Genomic DNA, 19,785 nt, shown 5'->3' on the forward strand with positions numbered 1-19,785 from the left:
AATAAAAACAAAATTAAGAAACTAAATTCAGGAGCCAGGCAGTGAAGCAGCAGGTTTAAGTGCACGTGGTGCAAAGTGCAAGGACCACCGTAAGGATCCCAGTTCAAACCCCCAGCTCCCCACCTGCAGGGGAGTCGCTTCACAGGCGGTGAAGCAGGTCTGCAGGTGTCTATCTTTCTCTCCCCCTCTCTCTCTTCCTCTCCTCTCTCCATTTCTCTCTGTCCTATCCAACAACAATGACAGCAACAACAACAATTACAATAAACAACAAGGGCAACAAAAGGGGGAAAGTTAAAATAAATAAATAAATAATTAAAAAAAAAAGAAACTAAATTCCAAATGGATCAAAGACTTGGGTGTTAGACCAGAAAATATCAAACACTCAGAGGAAGATGTCAGCTGAACTCTTTTTCCATCTAAGTTTTGTAGGGAGAGTATTTGTCATTTTTTTCTGAAGGCCTCACCAGCCTGCTTTGTATAGTGACCACCTCAGTCTCTGTGTCCCCAACAGTTTATGGACACCCCCTCTCTCTCCAGCACTTGTTTCTTTTCTCTGGGGTGACAGCCAGCCTTTTCCCCCAACTGGGGCTGGCAGGGACTCCTGGCAGCTTTGAACTGTTTTTCTCCGCTGAGAAGTGCTGTGTGTCTGTCCATACCATCTCTTTCTCTTTGTGTGTGTTCCTTGGTTTCTCTGTTGCTTGTTTTTTCTTTTCTTTCTTATTTATTTATTATTCAATATTGATTTACAAAATTATCAGATAATAGGGGCATAACTCCCTGTCATTCCCATCACCAGTCTTCATCCCTCCTCTGCAGATACCGCAGTAATTCTCCCAAGGTCACAGATAGAGGTTGATATCTAACTGTTGATCTATCTATTTTTGCCCATTTTTGCTACTATCCTGCCTTCTTTTTTTAGTCACACCTACACCTCTTCCTACTTCCTAATGTCCCCCCCCCCCCCGCCCCTTCTCTCTCAGATAAGAGAAATCAGACCTGGCTTCCTCTGGTGTTTTCCCAGATTTGTTTCCCTTTCAACAATGGTATAAAAACAAAGATTCCAGGAGTCGGGAGGTAGTGCAGCGGGTTAAATGCACGTGGCACCAAGCGCAAGGACCAGCATAAAGATCCTGGTTCGAGCCCCCAGCTCTCCACCTGCAGGGGGGTCACTTCACAGGCAGTGAAGCAGGTCTGCGGGTGCCTATCTTTCTCTCCCCCTCTCTGTCTTCCCCTCCTCTCTCCATTTCTCTCTGTCCTATCCAACAACGACAACAATAAAACAACAAGGACAGCAAATGGTGATAAATAAATAAGTATTTTTTTTAAAAAAGGTTCCCAGTGACAAACATTTTGGGTCTGGGTAGAACTGGGGTCCAGAGCCCTCTGGTCATCTTTCCCTACTCTCCCTCCCTGGAAGTCTGGGTCAAAATCATTTATGGGGTGCAGAAGGTGCTTTTGTAATTGCTTCTCTGCTGAAGTGGGTGTTGGCAGGTGGATCCATTCCCCAGCCTGTTTCTATCCTTCCCCTACTGAGGTTGTTGGTGCCTTTTCCGAGTTCATCTCCATGGTGAACAAGGACACCTTAAGCCATCTCAAGCCTCCCCCCTCCCCCACACCCAGTGTCTCCAGAACATTCCCACATTGGGGGAGGTGGCGGAGGGGGGAGGAGTGCTCTCCACCCTCCCTGGGCAGCCCAGCTGTTCAAAGACTTGCTTCTTGTAACCCAGATCACTGCCCCTGTCCAAAGCCAACACCCCACTCCCATCCAGTCAGTGCTTGATGACTTGGCAGCAAAGCCAGTGTGATCTGGACAGGAAAGCAAGCTCCCAGAGCCACTGTGTCCCCATCCCCCCTCACCAGGGTGACCGAGCTGACCGGGTATGAGCCCCAGGACCTGATCGAGAAGACCCTGTACCACCACGTACACGGCTGTGACGTGTTCCACCTTCGCTACGCCCACCACCTCCGTGAGTCCATGCCCAGCCAGGTGGGGTGGGGTGGGGCCTTTGGTGGGGGTGGCACAGGTCCACCCAGCACACATAGGACAGTGCTTCCCAACTCCAAGCTCCCCTGGTGCCAGTTGGGGTTCATGATGCATATGTGGGTGAGCTTCCTGGGTTGTCGACGGTGAGTTCAGAGAGGTGCTGAGGTTCAGAGAGGTTAAGACACAAGTCCACAGTCACACGGCAAGGGGGAGACAGCTTCCGGCCTTGCCTCCTGCTGTCAGATGCCAAGAGAAGAAGAATCCAGGCCCCCAGGAAGTGGGGGGATGGCGTGGGCAGAGCAGACACTCAGAGTTGGACGTGTGGGTGGAGGTGGTTTGGGAGGGTTTCACATGCACTAAAGTGTGTTGAGCTGTCTTCTCTGGAAAGACTTTTTTTTTTTGGTGGCATCAGGACTTCAAACATACATAGTTCCATCACTTGCTGGACTGGTTTATTTTTTTCATTCCTTTTATTTCAGAGAGAAAGAGACAGAATAGAGGAGAGATCCCAAAGCCCTGCCCACCCTCCATGGGCTCCCTGGGTGCTGTGCAGGGTGCTGAGAGAGGAGAGACCCCACAGCCCTGCCCACCCTCCATGGGCTCCCTGGGTGCTAAGCATGGTGCTGAGAGAGGAGAGACCCCACAGCCCTGCCCACCCTCCATGGGCTCCCTGGGTGCTGTGCAGGGTGCTGAGAGAGACCCCACAGCCCTGCCCACCCTCCATGGGCTCCCTGGGTGCTGTTCAGGGTGCTGAGAGAGGAGAGACCCCACAGCCCTGCCCACCCTCCATGGGGCTCCCTGGGTGCTGTGCAGGGTGCTGAGAGAGACCCCCACAGCCCTGCCCACCCTCCATGAGGCTCCCTGGGTGCTGTGCAGGGTGCTGAGAGAGGAGAGACCCCACAGCCCTGCCCACCCTCCATGGGGCTCCCTGGGTGCTTAGCATGGTGCTGAGAGAGGAGAGACCCCACAGCCCTGCCCACCCTCCATGGGCTCCCTGGGTGCTGTGCAGAGTGCTGAGAGAGGAGACACCCCACAGCCCTGTCCACCCTCCATGGGCTCCCTGGGTGCTGTGCAGGGTGCTGAGAGAGGAGAGACCCCATAGCCCTGCCCACCCTCCATGGGCTCCCTGGGTGCTGTGCAGGGTGCTGAGAGAGGAGACACCCCACAGCCCTGCCCACCCTCCATGAGGCTCCCTGGGTGCTGTGCAGGGTGATGAGAGAGGAGAGACCCCACAGCCCAGCCCCACCCTCTGTGCAGCTCCCTGGGTGCTGTGCCTGGTGTTGAGAGAGGAGAGACCCCACAGCCCTGCCCACCCTCCATGGGCTCCCTGGGTGCTGTGCCTGGTGCTGAGAGAGGAGAGACCCCACAGCCCTGCCCACCCTCCATGGGCTCCCTGGGTGCTGTGCCTGGTGCTGAGAGAGGAGAGACCCCACAGCCATGCCCACCCTCCATGGGCTCCCTGAGTGCTGTGCAGGGTGCTGAGAGAGGAGAGACCCCACAGCCCTGCCCACCCTCCATGGGCTCCCTGGGTGCTGTGCAGGGTGCTCACATACAGTACCGGGGTCCCTATTTCCCAGGTCCCAGGGTAATCTATTTCCTTGCCTCTCGGACAGCCTTTTTGTGGACACCACAATCCAAAAACACCGTGGTATCCATATCGCCCAAGGCAGGTCAGGGCCCCCCTCTCCAGGGATGCACCCTATACAGTGGACCCCGCCAGCCCAGATGAGAAAGGGAACACTGGCCCAAATTCTGGGAGCAAGACCACTGTACAGAAAGGCTTAAGTGTGTGTGTGTGTGTGTGTGTGTGTGTGTGTGTGTGTACGTCTATGTGTGTGTGTGTGTGTGCGCACATCTGTGTGTGTGCACGTCTGTGTGTGTGCACGTCTGTGTGTGTGTCTCTGTGTGTGCGTCTGTGTGTGTGCACGTCTGTGTGTGTGCACGTCTATGTGTGTGCACGTCTCTGTGTGTGCACGTCTCTGTGTGTGTGCACGTCTGTGTGTGTGCACGTCTGTGTGTGTGCACGTCTATGTGTGTGCATGTCTGTGTGTGTGCACGTCTGTGTGTGTGTGTCTCTGTGTGTGCGTCTGTGTGTGTGCACGTCTGTGTGTGTGGACGTCTGTGTGTTGTGGAGTTCCAGCATTATGTGGGAGAACAGGGCTTTAAGACATCACTCTGAGTCACCACCACATAGCCACCAGCACAGCCAGCTGTGGGCACATGTGGTGAGGGGCACAGGAGTTTGTGACCAGGCTCCAGCACAGGAGGGACCCAGCAGAGGTCTGGAGAGAGGAGATGCATGTGGAAAACATCCAGTCTGCAGTGGGGGACCAGCTTCTGGGCTGGAAGTGGCTGGTGACTGAGCCAGTGTCCAGCCCCTGCCCTCTGAGTCACCTGAAGCTGCCTCACTATGGCCAGACCCAGAGCCCAGAACCACATGGGAGCAGCACAGAGAGCTCCAGGAGGGTGGAGCAGTGGTGCTGTGGTGTCTCTCCTCCCCGTGTCTCTCCTCTCTCTCTCTCTCTCTGGGTCCATCTTTCCTCAATACTACTACTACTACTACTACTACTACTACTACTACTACTACTACTGACTACTACTACTACTGACTACTACTACTACTAACTACTACTACTACTACTGACTACTACTACTACTAACTACTACTACTGACTACTACTACTACTGACTACTACTACTACTAATGACTACTACTACTACTGACTACTACTACTAACTACTACTACTGACTACTACTACTACTGACTACTACTACTGACTACTACTACTACTGACTACTACTACTAACTACTACTACTGACTACTACTACTACTGACTACTACTACTACTACTACTAACTACTACTACTGACTACTACTACTACTACTACTACTGACTACTACTACCACTACTACACTACTAATACTACTACTACACTACTTCTACTACACTACTACTACATTACTACTACTACTGACTACTACTACTACTGATTACTACTACTACACTACTACTACTAACTACTACTACTACACTACTACTACATTACTACTACATTACTACTACTACACTACTACTACTAACTACTACTACTAACTACTACTATTACTGACTACTACTGACGACTACTACACTACTACTACTAACTACTACTACTAACTATTACTACTAACTACTACTATTAACTACTACTACTACACTACTGCTACTAAATTACTACTACTACACTACTACACTACTACACTACACTACTACCACTACTACCACATTACTACTACTACACTACTACTACACTACTACTACATTACTACTACTACTACACTACTACACTACTACACTACTACTACTACTACACTACTACACTACTACTACTACACTACTACTACGTTACTACTACTACATTACTGCTACTAACTGCTACTACTAACTACTACTACTACTAACTACTACTACTATACTACTACTACTACATTACTACTACACTACTACTACTACACTACTACTACTACATTACTACTACTACACTACTACTACTAACTACTACTACTAACTACTAATACTATACTACTACTACTAAATTACTACTACTACACTACTAATACTACACTACTACTACACTACTAATACTACACTACTACTACTAACTACTACTACTACTACACTACTACTACTACTACTACTACTACACTACTACTAGTAGTAGTACCACTACCACTACTACTACTACTACACTACTACTACACTACTACTACTACTACTACTACTACTACTACTACACTACTATTACTACAGTAGTACTGTAATAGTAGTATGATGGAATGGAATGGAATGGAATGGAATGGAATGGAATGGAATGGAATGGAATGGAATGGAATGGAATGGATGGAATATAATAGAATAGGATACAGTGGAATCGGATGGCATAGGATGGGATGGGATAGAATGGGATGGAATGGAGTAGAATGGAATGGGATGGGATGGGACGGGACGGGACGGGACGGGACGGGACGGGACGGGACGGGAATAGGCTAGGCTAGAATACTAGGCCAGGACAGCTACTCATTACCATGGCACAAGCATGAGGCCCCGGGCCTCTTCCCCAGCACTACCCTACAGAGAAGAAGTCACACGTCCTAGGAAGCACAGTGTCACCCTGATCCCTGGGAGCAGTCCTGGTAGGTGCACATTGTCCCTCTGCTCTGTGCCCTGGGACACCCTCTGGGTGAGCCTCAGCCCATCTCCCAAGGTCAAGGTCACTTTGGCTTCATCTACAATGCAGGCCTAGTGGACACTCCTCCCAGAGGCGGCTCTCTCTCTCTCTCTCTCTCTGTCTCTGTCTCTCTTTCTCTTCCCCTGGGCTTTCTGTGTCTCCTCACCCACCAACAGGTCTCACTCGGGTACAGACTGGATACAGGCATGTGTATGGGGAGACAGCACAGCATCCAGGGGGCCCAGTCCCCAAAGGAGCACATGGCTTATCCCCACAGTCACTACCTACCCCCCCCCCATGATGGGAGGTCCTGCCCTTACCCAGTGCCACTTGGGGACACACTTGGCCTTCTATATCCCTTCCTTTGGGGTCAAATTAATACAGATAACCCTTGGCTATGTCTTCCTCTCCTGGAGCTACCATGCTCCCAGTGAGTGGCACAGTCTCCACTTCCTGGGTGTTTAAGATCCCACCCACCCAACCCACTGGGTACTGTTCTAAGTCCTGGGGTCCCAGAGGCTGACTCTCCTCTGTGAGGGTGGCTTAGAAATTTGTCTCTGGCTCCAGACGGAATTCCTCCCAAACTGGTGAGGACACCTACTTTCCCTGAAAAACTGGCCACTGGCCCTCATATGAGGATGGGTCACCTTTGGTGAGAACTGTCCGCGGTGACCAGGGAGACAGCCCAGCTGTGAGAACCCAGCACGCATGAGAGGGGGCAGGCTGTCGACCCTCAGGAGGTTACAATTTGGGGGGGGCTTCCTCCCTGCCCCTTGCGCCACCTCCACCTAAGAAGACCCTTCCTTTGGTCCTGAGGAAACCACTCGTCTGGGGCCATTGGAGCCTTCTAATGAGGGATGACAGAGCTGGAGCACGCCCTAGAATGTTATGACTAAGAGTTTCTGCTGGTGCTGATAAGGTGACTAGGACACGGAGCAGAAAGGGAAAATCCCTCATCTCTGTTTGTTTGGTCTCTGTCTCTAAGCCTCATCACAGCCGAGTTGGGGGCGGGGGGGAGATAAGGCCCACTCTGTGGAGTCTGCCAATTGGAGCCTCACAGAAATTATCTGGTGTGTGTGTGTATGTGCGGGTAGAGCAGTAAACCAGATTTGTGGGATCCCATTCAAGATGATGACAGGCTGGTGGAATGTTGTAATAGCGGCGAGAAATAGGAGATAAGGGCGGAGGGCGTCTGTGTGCATGTTCCCAGGATGCCAAGAGGGATGGATTTCAAAGTCAAAGAGTCTGCAAACAGAGTTGTGGGTCAAAACACAGCCTCCTAGGGAAGCCAGAGGGTGGTCTCCTTTGCTTCTCCTTAGGGCTTATCTGTCTCCTCCCCTAGACGTTGGGCTTTTAGAAGCCCACCCTCTATAGCATCCACTCCCCTCCCACACACAGTCCGCATGTAGCTACAGAGAAGCTTCTGGAAGCTGCCACCACCATTCCTTCCTGCAGACAGCACACCTGGCTTGGATGTCAGTTCTGCCCTCAAGACTCACTGGTCCCCGGAAACTCATCCAGAGACAGTCTGTTTACAAGAGTGTAATCACCAGCCTTTTCTAATTCCACATTTTTATTTGACCCAAGAAGAAACTGTCCTGCAGTCACTTCCAAGCCCCCCTCCAGCCACCGCCAAGTCTCTAGCCACACCCCATCAGGCAAAAAATAAAAAAGTAAGAAAGAAAAAGAGAGAGAGAGAAGGAAAGAAAGGGAGAGAGTAAGAGGAGTGAGAGAGAGGCATCTGTATAAAAGTGCTAAGTGCCTTGGAATATGGCATAGTGAATAAAATGCAGTATTTTTTTTTAAAACTTTAAAAAATATTTATTTATTTATTCCCTTTTGTTGCCCTTGTTGTCTTATTGTTGTAGTTATTATCGTTGTTGATATTGATGTCAACGTTGTTGCATCGGGCAGAGAGAAATGGAGAGAGGAGGAGAAGACAGAGAAGGGGAGAGAAAGAGAGACACCTGCAGACCCGCTTCACCGCCTGGGAAGCGACTCCCCTGTAGGTGGGGAGCCGGGGACTCGAACCGGGATCCTTACTCTGGTCCTTGCGCTTCATACCCAGTGTGCTTAACCCGTTGTGCTACCGCCCAACTCCCTTTTTAAAACTTTTAAAAATATTTATTTATTGATTGATTTATTCCCTTTTGTTGCCCTTGTTTTTTATTGTTGTAGTTATTGTAGTCATCGTTGTTGGCTAGGACAGAGAGAAATGGAGAGAGGAAGGGAAGACAGAGAGGGGGAGAGAAAGACAGACACCTGCAGACCTGCTTCACCGCCTGTGCAGCGACTCCTCTGCAGGTGGGGAGCCGGGGGCTCAAACCAGGATCCCTACGCAAGTGTTGTATTCTTAAGCATGAGGTTCCAAGCTCAGTTCTTAGTATTGCAGTGCCAGAGTGTTGCTCTGGCTCCTCTTCCATGAATCAATCAATCAATCAGTCTTCAAAAAGAGAAAAAGAAAGTGCTAGGTAAGGAGAGACTGGAGTACCCCGAGCCCACAATTTGGTTTAAACAACTGCAGCGCTGCCTTCCTATAAAAAATAAATAAATAAACACCTGAGGGCTGTATGCTGGCTCACTCGGTAGAATGCACTTGTTACCTTGTGCCAGGACTCAGGTTTGAGCCCCTGGTCCTCACCTGCAGTGGAGGGGGGGGCTATTTGTGTGGTGGAGCATGGCTGCAAGCGTCTCTCCTGTTCCACTCTCCTGTCCACGTCTGTCTCTTCCCTACTATGAAAAGAGAGAGAAAAAAAAAAAAGAACAAAAGCCTACCAAGAGCACGGGGGGCTGTGCAGGCACCATGCCCAGTGATGACCCTTGGGCAACAGAAAGGAGGCGGAAAGCAGAGCTCTCCGCCAGGGGCCGACGGTGTGGGGGCTAAGGCGTTCTCAGGGGACAGCCACAGAAGCAGTGATCAGTCGTGACAGGAGGGAGGGAGGGGCTGCTGCGTGGAGCCTCGGAAACTGCAGGCAGGAGGCTGCAGACAGAAGGGTGGCATTTGTGTGTCTATGCGTCTGTGTGTATGTCTGCGTGGCTCTGTCTCTGTGTATGTCTGTGTGAGTACGTGTGTGTGTGTGTGTGTGTCTGTGTATCTGTTTCTTTTTTTTTTAAAAAAATTTATTTATTTAAAGAAGGAGACATTAACAAAACCGTAGGTTAAGAGGGGTATAACTCCGCACAATTCCCACCACCAGAACTCCATATCCCATCCCCTCCCCTGATAGCTTTCCTACTCTTTATCCCTCTGGTAGTATGGAGCCAGGGTCATTGTGGGATGCAGAAGGTGGGAGGTCTGGCTTCTGTAATTGCTTCCCCGCTGAACATGGGCGTTGACAGGTCGATCCATACTCCCAGCCTGCCTCTCTCTTTCCCTAGTGGGGAAGGGCTCTGGGGAAGCGTCAGGACACATTGGTGGGGTCGTCTGTCCAGGGAAGTCTGGTCAGCATCCTGCTAGCGTCTAGAACCTGGTGGCTGAAAAGAGAGTTAACATACAAAGCCAAACAGATTGTTGACCGATCATGGACCTAAAGGCTGGAATAGTGCAGTGTCTGTGTGTTTCTGTCTGTGTGTGTGTTTCTGTCTCTCTGTGTGTGTCTGTCTGTCTCTCTGTTCACAGGCATTCCTGCAGTCCTGCACAGCTCCTAGAGAAAGCCCACCCCACCTCCATCCCCCTGGGGGGCACCCTCAGGGGCAGACACTCACCATCCCCGGGGGCTGTGTCCCCTGTCCTTTGCAGTGCTGGTCAAGGGTCAGGTGACCACCAAGTACTACCGGCTGCTGTCCAAGCTGGGCGGCTGGGTGTGGCTGCAGAGCTCCGCCACCGTGGTGCACAACAGCCGTTCCTCCAGGCCACACTGCATCGTGAGTGTCAATTATGTCCTCACGTAAGTCCGACGCTCTTGTTCCCCCTCTGCCGCCCCCACCCCCACCCCATTCATTTGCCTCACGGAGCACCCGGCTTGTTGGCGGGGAGGTGGAGCTGGGCATTTCTGCTCTAGGCTCGGTGGGTCACGCCTCCCAGCAATGAACAGGAGGCTCAACGGGCTGGGGGTGGCCCTCCCCCCGGCTCCCTGGACCTGGCACAGGCCTGTGCCCCACCCCCCCAACTCACACAGGATAGAAAAGGGCAGGTGTATTGAGCCAGGAACACAGACTTCATATTTATTTATTTGACGACACCACCAGGCTGAGGCTGAGGCTCAGTTCTGACATGAACCCAGCGACCCTGGAGGCCATTTTTTCCATTTTATTTATTTTTTTCCTTTCTGTTTTATTTTATTAGATAGGACAGAGATAAATTGAGAGGGGAGGGAGAGATAGGGAGAGAGGGAGAGAGACACCTGTAGCCCTGCTTCACCACTCATGAAGCTTCCCCCCTACAGGTGGGGACTGGGAGGTTTGAACCTGGATCCTTGTGCACTTCTTCTTCTAGCGTTTGCCCTTCTTCCGTAGCCAGTCAACAGCGTCAGGTTGAGCCTGATGTCAAGTTTCGAGACCTCCTTTGAATCTGGAGAGGTGGCAGTCGTTGACTGTAACATGTGCACTCAACCAGGTGCACCACCACCTGGCCCCCCCAAATATATATTTTATTTATTTGATAGAGACAGAGAGAAATGAAGAGCAGAGCTGAAGACACAGAGGGAGAGAGACGCTTGCAGCCCTGCTCCTCTGCTCATGAAGCTTTACCTCTTTGAAGGTGGAGACCGGAAGCTTGAAGCCAGGTCCTTGAGCGTGGTGACGTGAACACTCTGTTGAGTGCGCTACTGCCCAGCCCTGTCTGTTCTTCCCCACGGTGGTTAAGGCTCCTTTGCTTTTAAGAAGCAGTGTGATTTCCACTAGTGTGGGACAACAGAAACTCGGACCCTCCCTCCTCCTTCCTGAGCCCACAGCTGTGTGGCCATGAATCTGACCTTCCTCCCTTGGCTGAATGGACAAGGCTGGACCCTGGGATGCTCTTGGCTTATGCCTCCCTGGGCACTAAATAAAGAAGCAGTTGGGGACCAGGTGTGGTGCACCAGGTTAAGCAGATACATTACCGTGCTTGAGGACCTGGGTTCCAGCCCCCGTTCCCCATCTGCCAGGGGAAAACTTCAGCAGCGGTGAAGCAGGTCTGCCGGTGTCCCTTTGTCTCTCTCCCTTTCTATCTTCTCGTCCCCTCTCAATTTCTCTTTGTCCTATGCAATAAGAAAGAAAGAAAGGAAGGAGGAAGGAAAGAAAGAAGGAAAGGAAGGAAGGAAGGGAGAAAACGGCTACCAGGAGTAGTGGATTTGTGTGCAAGTACTGAGCTCCAGCAATAAATAACCCTGCTGGAAAGGGGGGGGACTGAATTCACCTAGGGATGGAGGTGTCCCCAGGGGGTGCATTTGGGGTCTCCTAGGTTTGGAGAGAGCTCCATGGACCCCATGCCCCCCAAGCCCCAAGGAGAGCACGAGGCTTGACAGGCATGTCCAGGGTGCCGGCCCTGACCTGCCCAGCCCCTGCTCCTCAGGGACGTGGAGTACAAGGAGCTTCACCTGTCGCTGGACCAGGTGTCCACGGCCGAGAGCCAGCATGCCTGGAGGCCCACCCTGCCCGCCGCCCAGGACAGCAGGAAGCTGGCCAAGCCCAGGCACCCGAAGGCAAAGGTGAAGGCGAGGAGCAGTCCTTACCCGGTGCAGGTGACACCAGCGTCCCATGGGGCTGGGCCTGTCCCCAAGGCCAGAGATGCCTGGGTGCGAAAAGGGGGCCATGAGGGTTGCTTGGCAGGGAGGCTCGCAGACTGGGAGGTTCCCCATGGAAGGAAGGGAAGGAAGTCCAGCCTTTCAGGGAGTCCTCCTCCCACTTTAGAGACCTAGGCCCAGGTTGGGGTGGAGGTGTGTGTGCGGGGAACTGAGGGCACGATCGGCAGGCAGAGTCGGCGGCCAGAACCCACACCCCTGCCTCTTACTGAAGGGCAGCCCTGTCCATTCTAGTGGCTATTTGTTTATTATTGGATAGAGACGGAGAGAAGTTGAGAGGGGAGGGGCAGAGAGAGAGAGAGAGAGAGAGAAAGAGAGAGAGAGAGAGACCTGCAGACCCTGTCTCATCACCTGTGAAACTTCCCCCCTGCAGGGAACCCAAGTCCTTGTCTTGGTAATATGTGTACTCAAGCAGGTGAATCACCACCCTGCCCCTCCTAGTGGTCTTTCTCTTTTTCTTTCCTTTCTTTCTGTCTTTTTCTTGTTTTTGTTTGTTGACTACTAGAGCTCTGCTCAACTCTGGCTTATGGTAGTGCCTGGCACTGAACCTGAGACCTTGAAGCCTTGGACATGAGAGTCTTTCTGCAGAGCCATTATGCTGTCTCCCCCACTCGTGGTCTTCTTCTTCCTTCCTCCATTCCTCCTTTTCTCTTTCTTATCTTTCCTTTGTTTTCCTTCTTTTTTTGCTTCTTTCTCCTTTATTTCCTTCTCTCTTCCATTCTTCTCTTGTCTCTCTCCCCCCCTCCCTCCTTTCCTCCATTCCTTCCTTCCTAATAGAGACAGAGAGAAACAGAGAGGGCATGAGAAGGGGAGAGAGACCTCAGCACTGCTCCCTGCTCACGAAGTTCCCTTGCAGTTCTCCCACGTGCTCTGGCCACTGCCCAAGACAAGAGTTCGGCTCACAAGCTCTGGGAGACACCAAGCATGTCGGTGTCTCAGCTCGGGGACAGACAGCTCCCCTACTGCCTGGGGTGGGTCCCCCAGTGGGTCCTGGCCTCCATGACTGGCTAGGTCCTGCCCTGGGGGAGTCTGGGGGCCTCCCTCTGCCTCCCACTGCTCCCCCACACCCACCTTCTCTGCCCCCCCCAGCCTTACAGCTCATTCCAAGTGGACAAAGTGGACTGTGGCCAGCTGGGGAGTTGGAGGGCCAGCCCCCCGGTGCCCCCGGAGCCACAGCTGCACACGGAGGGCGGGGAGCTGGTCTATACCCCCCACTACGGCCTGCCCTTCCCCTATCCCTATGGCCACCTCCCCCTGGATGCTCATGTCTTCAGTGGCAAGAAGCCGGGGCCACCAGGCAAGCTGGCCCAGCCGCCAGGGGGGCCCTGTGAGGTGGCACGCCTCTTCCAATGGCACTACCCTGGGCCCCTGGTGCCCGGCAGCCAGGCCCCACCCAAAGGCCTCTCAGAGATGCCTGGGGGCCCCACTCGGCACAGCCTGGCACCCAGCTACGAAGGTGGGTCTCGTGGGCTGGCGGGTGGGACTTGTACCTCCATAGGGTGTGTGTGTGTGTGTGTGTGGGGTCTGCTTCTGCCTTTTCTGCTTCCAAGCTGGGACTTGCTGGGGGTCTCCTGGCACTGGCCACCCTCCCACCCTCCCTGCAACACCCCCCCCCCGCCCAGGCCTGGTTTGCACCCCACCCCCTGGGGAACAAAACAACCCCCCCCCCAAAATGAGCACAGGAGGCTGTGGCTTTTTCTCTCTGAGCCTCTTTCTAGAGTGTGGGACACAGAGTGTGGGGGGGGGGCGGTGGTGGTGAGGCTTGTGGGCTAGGGGATGGAAATGGCGCCTGTCAGCCCAGTGTCCATAGCACCCACCCTCAGGCTTCATCTTCCTCATCTGTAAAGTGAGGTTGTAACTGAGGGCTGTGCTGTTTGGACAAGAGAGGTAGCAATGGGCCTCCTCCTGGGCGGTTCCTCCTGCTGGCAGACAAGCAGATGTCCTCTGTGGGGGGTGACATTGACTGCCCTGGACAGAGAGAGAGAGAGAGAGAGAGAGAGTCTTGACAGTTCAGGGGACATACCAGGGACAACTGGGGTTGTGAGGCTGTTTTAAGAGGATCCTCCCCCTACACCACCATAAGCCAGAGCTGAGTAAAAAAAAAAGAGGAGTCTTCCGATGTCTCTGTGAACATGCACGTGTGTCCTGTCAGCGTCTAAATGAAAATCCGGGAGTCAGCAGTAGCGCGGAGGGTTAAGCGCACATGGCACAAAGCGCGAGGACCGGCTTAACGATCCCAGTTCAAGCCCCCGGCTCCCCACCTGCAGGGGAGTGAAGCAGGTCTGCAGGTGTCTGTCTTTCTCTCCCCTCTCTGTCTCTGTCTTCACCTCTTCTCTCCATTTCTCTCTATCCTATCCAGTAACAATAACATCAATAACAACAACAATAATAACTCCAGCAACAATAAAAAAACAAGGACAACAAAAGGGAAAATAAATAAATATTTAAAAAATTAAAAAAAAAAAGAATATCAGATGTCCCAGGCTCAGCAAAAGGCCAGCTGCTTAAAGGGGACCCCCCCAGGGCTCCCTCCTCCTTCTAGCTTTCTTTGAGGGCTGGGTACAGGGGGTGGTCAGCCCCTCTGCGGCCTGCTCTGGTTGGCTTGAACTCTGTGCTATGAATCCGTTCCATCTGAAAAGAAGGCTCTCTCTCTCTCTCTCTCTATCTCTCTCTTTTCTCTATCTCTCTCTAAATGAATAAATGAAGCTAGTTTTTAAAAAATATTTTACTGATTTATTTTGGATGAAGACAAATAAATAAAGAGAAATCAAGAGGGGAGGAGATAGAGTGAAGCTTTCCCCCTGTAGGTGGACACTTGGGGCTCGAAACCAGGCCCTTGAGCAGTGGTAACACCTGCTCCCAAGGGAATGTACCGCTACCTGGCTCCTTGTTATACACATACATATACATATTATTTTGGATGGAAATGGAAACTGGAAATTGAGAGGGAATGGGGAGATAGAGAGGGAGAGAGAGAGAGAAACACACACACACACCTGTAGCACTGTGTCACCTTTTATGGTTTTTTTCCCCCTACAAGTGGGGACCAGGGGCTTGAATCCAGGTCTTTGCATAGTATAATATGTGCACTCAACCAGGTGTGCCGCCATCTGGCCCCCCTGCTGATTTATCTTTAAGTAATTTGTTTACTCGATAGGGACAGAAAGAAATTGAGAGGGAATGGGGAATAGAGAGGGAGAAAGACAGAGAGACACTTACAGCCTTCCTTCAGCTCTCCTGAAACTTCCCTCCTGCAAGTGGGTACTTGGGGCTTGAACCCTGGCCCTTGCACATTGTAACATGTGTGCACTTAATCGGGCATGCCACCACCCGGCCGCTTATTTTTTGCTTCCCTCCCACCCTGTCTGTTTCTGGCTTTGAAATGTAGTGCTCAGATCTCAAGCAGCCTGTGCATCTGCCTCCCTCCCACACCCAACAGCCAGCCACATGCAGCCAGTGGTCACATTTCAGGGAGCCCTGGTCTAGAAGCTGCCACAGTGGGGAGGCAGTTTGATTGATGGTGACCTTTGCCCTCTTTAACACCAAGGTTAGGGAGTGAACGCCTGCCGGCCCTCTGCCACAGGTGTGTGACAGATGAGAGAATCCTGAGCCCCTGTCACTTCCAAAGTCACAAATTTTAAGAAATCAAGCACGTAGGAGCACTGGGCTGTGGTGCACTGGGTTAATCACACGTAGTATGAAGCTCAAGGACCCACACAAGGATCCTGGTTCCAGACCCGGCACCCCACCTGCAGGGGAGTTGATTCACAGGCGGTGAAGCAGGTCTGCAGGTGTCTGTCTTTCTCTCCCCCTCTCCGTCTTCCCCTCCTCTCTCCATTCTTCTCTGTCCTAGCCAACAACAGCAGCAACAATAACAACAAAAGGAGAAAATGGCCGCCGGGATCAGTGGATTCGTAATGCAAACACCAAGCTCCAGCTATAAACCTGGAGGCAAAAAATTTTAAAAAAGAACTGGGCTCTGGCCTATGAACTCATGTGTCTCCCCTTTTTTTCTTTTGATTGATAGAGACAGAGAGAAACTGTGAGGGAAGGGAGAGAGGGCGAGGGAGAGAGGAGAGAGGTCTGCAGCGCTGCTGCACTGCTGGTGAAGCTCCCCCTACAGGTGGAGACCAGGGGCTTGAACCCAGTTTCTTGCACACGACAAGACAATGTGTGCTCTTCAGGGCACACCACTGCCTACCCCAGATAAATATTACATACGTAACACACTATTTCATATTTATTACATAGAAATATGACATATTTATATATTTATTTTATAAACATATATATTTGCTTTTATTTATTTTTTATTGCCACCAGGATTACTGCTGAGGCTCAGGAATCTGTCCGTATCTATTTCTTTAAATTTCTTTAAATTTTTTAATCTATTTCTTTAAATTTCTTTAAAACAACAGTAGTAACTACAATAATAAAATGAGGGCAACAAAGGGGAGTAAATAAGTATTTAAAAATTCTCAGTTTTCTGCAAAACACTTTTCACTTATTAATTTTAATTTTATTTGATTTTATTAATTTTTAACTATTTACTTATTTACTCCTTTTTGTTGCCTTTGTTGTTTTATTGTTGTAGTTATTACTGATGTCGTTGTTGTTGGATAGGACCGAGAGAAATGGAGAGAGGAGGGGAAGACAGAGTGGGAGAGAGAAAGATAGACACCTGCAGACCTGCTTCACCGCCTGTGAAGCGACTCCCCTGCAGGTGGGGAGCCGGGGATGGAACCCGGATCCTTAACGGCTTGCACTTGGTGCCATGTGCGCGTAACCTGCTGCACTACCACCTGACTCCCAGTTTTATTAATTTTAATTAAGGGAGAGAGAGAGAGAGAGACCAGAGTACTGCTCAGCTCTGGCTGATGGGGTTAGTTGCTGGGGATTGAACTTGGGACCTAAGAGCCTTAGGCATCGAAGCCTTTTTCATACTCACCATGCTATTTATTTGCCTCCAGGGGTATTGCTGGGGCTTGGTGCCTGCACTATGAATCCACTGCTCCTGGAGGCCATTTTTCCCCCTCTTGTTGCCCTTGTTGTTTATCGTTGTTGTTGTCATTACTGTCGTTGTTGTTGGATAGGACAGAGAGGGCGGGAAGACAGAGAAAGGGAAAGATAGACACCTGCAGACCCACCTGCAGGTGGGGAGCCTGGGGCTGGAACCCGGATCCTTACTCTGGTCCTTGCGCTTTGCGCCATGTGCGCTTAACCTGCTGCGCTACAGCGCGGCCCCCACCTTTTTAAATGTTTAATGCAGACCTTTTAGCAGCCCATGCCGAGCTCAGCCTGGAGCTGCGCGGTCCACCTTGCACCCTGCACCCTGCACCCTGCACTTTGCACCCTGCAGTCTGCACCCAGCATGTGCACCCTGCAATTTGCTGTGACCCCTGGGGGCCCCCAGTATAGGTGTTGTGTTGCTGTGCGGGGCTGTCCCTCCTCCACCCCTGTCTAACGTGTCGCCTGTCCCCGCAGCGCCCCCCAACGCGCGCAGGTTCTCGGAGGACCCCGCGCCCCCCAGCTTCCCGAGCTGCGGCCACTACCGCGAGGACAGGGCCGGCCGCCCCGCCCGAGACGCCCGCGGGCCCCCCGACTGCTGCGCGCCCCCCGGCCCCGAGCCCCCCGGCGGCCCGCAGCTGCCCTTCGTGCTGCTTAACTACCACCGCGTGCTGGCGCGCCGCGGGCAGCTGGGGGGCGCTGCACCTCCCAACCCCGGCATGGCCCCCGCCGAACCTGCCCCTCCGCGCCCCCGGCCCCCGGGGCCCCCAGCGCCGCCCGCAGCGCCCCTGCCGCACTACCTGGGCGCCTCGGTCATCATCACCAACGGAAGGTGACCGGCGAGTGGCAACCCCCCAAACCGGCTCCGGGCTGACCTGGCCATGGACTGGACAGACCTCGAACTGACCAGATGTGGGACTGACGAGGCCTCGGACTGACCATGGTCCCGGGTGTCCAGGACCCCAGCTGACCAGCCCCCAGCGGCCCAGGACACCAGCCGAACAGCCCCCAGCGGCCCAGGACGCCAGCTGCCCAGCACCCAGCTGCCCAGAACCCCAGCTGTCCAGAACCCCAGCTGACCACGACCCCAGCTGACTATCCCCAGCTGTCCAGAACCCCAGCTGACCAGCCCCCAGCTGACCAGGACCCCAGCTGACCATCCCCAGCTGTCCAGGACCCCAGCTGACCAGCCCCCAGCTGTCCAGGACCCCAGCTGTCCAGAACCCCAGCTGTCCAGGACCCCAGCTGACCAGCCCCCAGCTGACCAGCCCTCAGCTGACCAGGACCCCAGCTGACCTGGCCCCAGACTGACCAGAAGTGGGATGACCAGGCTGACCAGACCTTGGACTGACCAGACCTGGGACTGACCATGTCTCAGACTAAGCAGGCTTCACGTTGACCAGGCCCCTGGCTGACCAGGACCCCAGCTGACCAGGCCCTGGACTGATGAGATCCTAGACTGACCTGGTACTTGGCTGACCAGACCTGGGATTGACCAGGTCTCAGAAGAAGCAGACTTCAGGCTGACCAGCCCCCAGGGTGACCAGCCCCTAGACTGACCTGGCTCAGGACTAGCCACACCTTGGACTGACCTGACCTCAAACTGACCAGGTCCTGGTCTGACCAGGTGAGGCAGGCTATGTGCACATGCACTCAGCTAACTAAATGCAGAGACAGCTCTTTTCCTAGCAATCCTGCAGCTGCCTGAAAAAAATTAGCTATTGATCCTGGAGACCAGACACCTGGGAGTGGGTGCCCCCATCACCTGTGCTGCCCTGCTGTGACATGTGACACCCTCTAAGTAGCCAGTACCTCAGGGTCATGGCTCTCCTTCCTGGATTCTGGCTGGCTGGGAGGGGCGGTGTTCTTGGAGGTTTCTGCACACAGCCAACACCACCCCCATCCCCTGCTTCAAGGGGGCTCCCCCAGCCTGTATGTTAGATATGTCTTAAGGGAAATGGCGGGTGACAGACTCAGAAGCCTCTCAGATCTGAACTCAAGCCAGAGCAGACGATTCTGAGTCCCCTGCACAGACTTCCAAGGCCACTGTCTTCAGATGTCACTGGTGGGTCCCACTCATAGCCACTGTCATTGGGCCCCATCAACACAAACCACGCTGAAGCCAAGCTCTTCCCCCTGGACCCCCGTGAACTCTGGTGGTCCCACCCAGCACAGCCTGTTCAGAATGCTGCACCAGCTGGTATTCAAACCACCTGTGCGTGTCTATATGTTCTATACAGAGCTAGGTGGTCTTTGACAAGGGCAGCTGGGGGACTGATCAAGTTTAATTCTAGGCTTGGGGGGTCCCTTCCCCCACCATTACCACCTGCACAGACCTGAAGTTAATTCCAGGGGCTGCAAGTCCACTCAGCAAGGTAGAGGGATCACAGATGTGGGAGCAGGGAAGAGTCTGGAGAGGAGCCTGGGATACAGAGGGAAGTGGGGGTATTTCCTGCCTCTGATCCACAGCTAGGACACCCCATAAATGTCCCAGGGAGAGAAGCAGAAATGCTTTCAACCAAACACCAGCAGTCTTCAGCAAAAAAAAGGAAGGAAAAAAAAAAAAAGACACTTCCATTCATTTTTTGCTTTTAACTTTGAAATATTTTTTGCTTCATGATGTCAACAGTTAACTAATCCTTCAGGGACTGCAGTGGCCACTGGGACCATCTGCTCCCTTTTCAGTTTGCTAGAAATATGCCCAATGTGTTGCTGCTCCCCCCCAGGATGATTTTTTTTTAAATAAAAGATCCACCTTAAGGAGACCCTTCGTGCCTCTCTGAGTGGAGGGGTGGTCTCACTCATGGGCCTGAATGGACCCTCCTCTTCCAAGAGCATGAACAGAAAAGTGCCCCATCCTGAG

At 52.6% G+C, this 19,785-nt stretch overlaps 1 protein-coding gene across 1 annotated transcript in view; it reads left to right on the plus strand.

Moving 5' to 3' along the window:
• The window catches only part of SIM2 (SIM bHLH transcription factor 2), a 60,787-nt gene extending 42,975 nt beyond the window's left edge, over window positions 1-17,812 (plus strand). The window contains exons 7-11 of the mRNA XM_060198696.1: window positions 1,861-1,967; window positions 9,935-10,082; window positions 11,687-11,855; window positions 13,005-13,371; window positions 17,400-17,812. Of these exons, the coding sequence (XP_060054679.1) occupies window positions 1,861-1,967; window positions 9,935-10,082; window positions 11,687-11,855; window positions 13,005-13,371; window positions 17,400-17,758 (1,150 nt within the window). The 3' untranslated portion in view covers window positions 17,759-17,812. The remainder of the gene's footprint in view (window positions 1-1,860; window positions 1,968-9,934; window positions 10,083-11,686; window positions 11,856-13,004; window positions 13,372-17,399) is intronic.
• The last annotated feature ends 1,973 nt before the right edge of the window (window positions 17,813-19,785 follow it).

Source organism: Erinaceus europaeus, chromosome 9 (genome assembly GCF_950295315.1).
Source record: "Erinaceus europaeus chromosome 9, mEriEur2.1, whole genome shotgun sequence".
In the NCBI taxonomy this organism is placed as follows: domain Eukaryota; kingdom Metazoa; phylum Chordata; class Mammalia; order Eulipotyphla; family Erinaceidae; genus Erinaceus; species Erinaceus europaeus.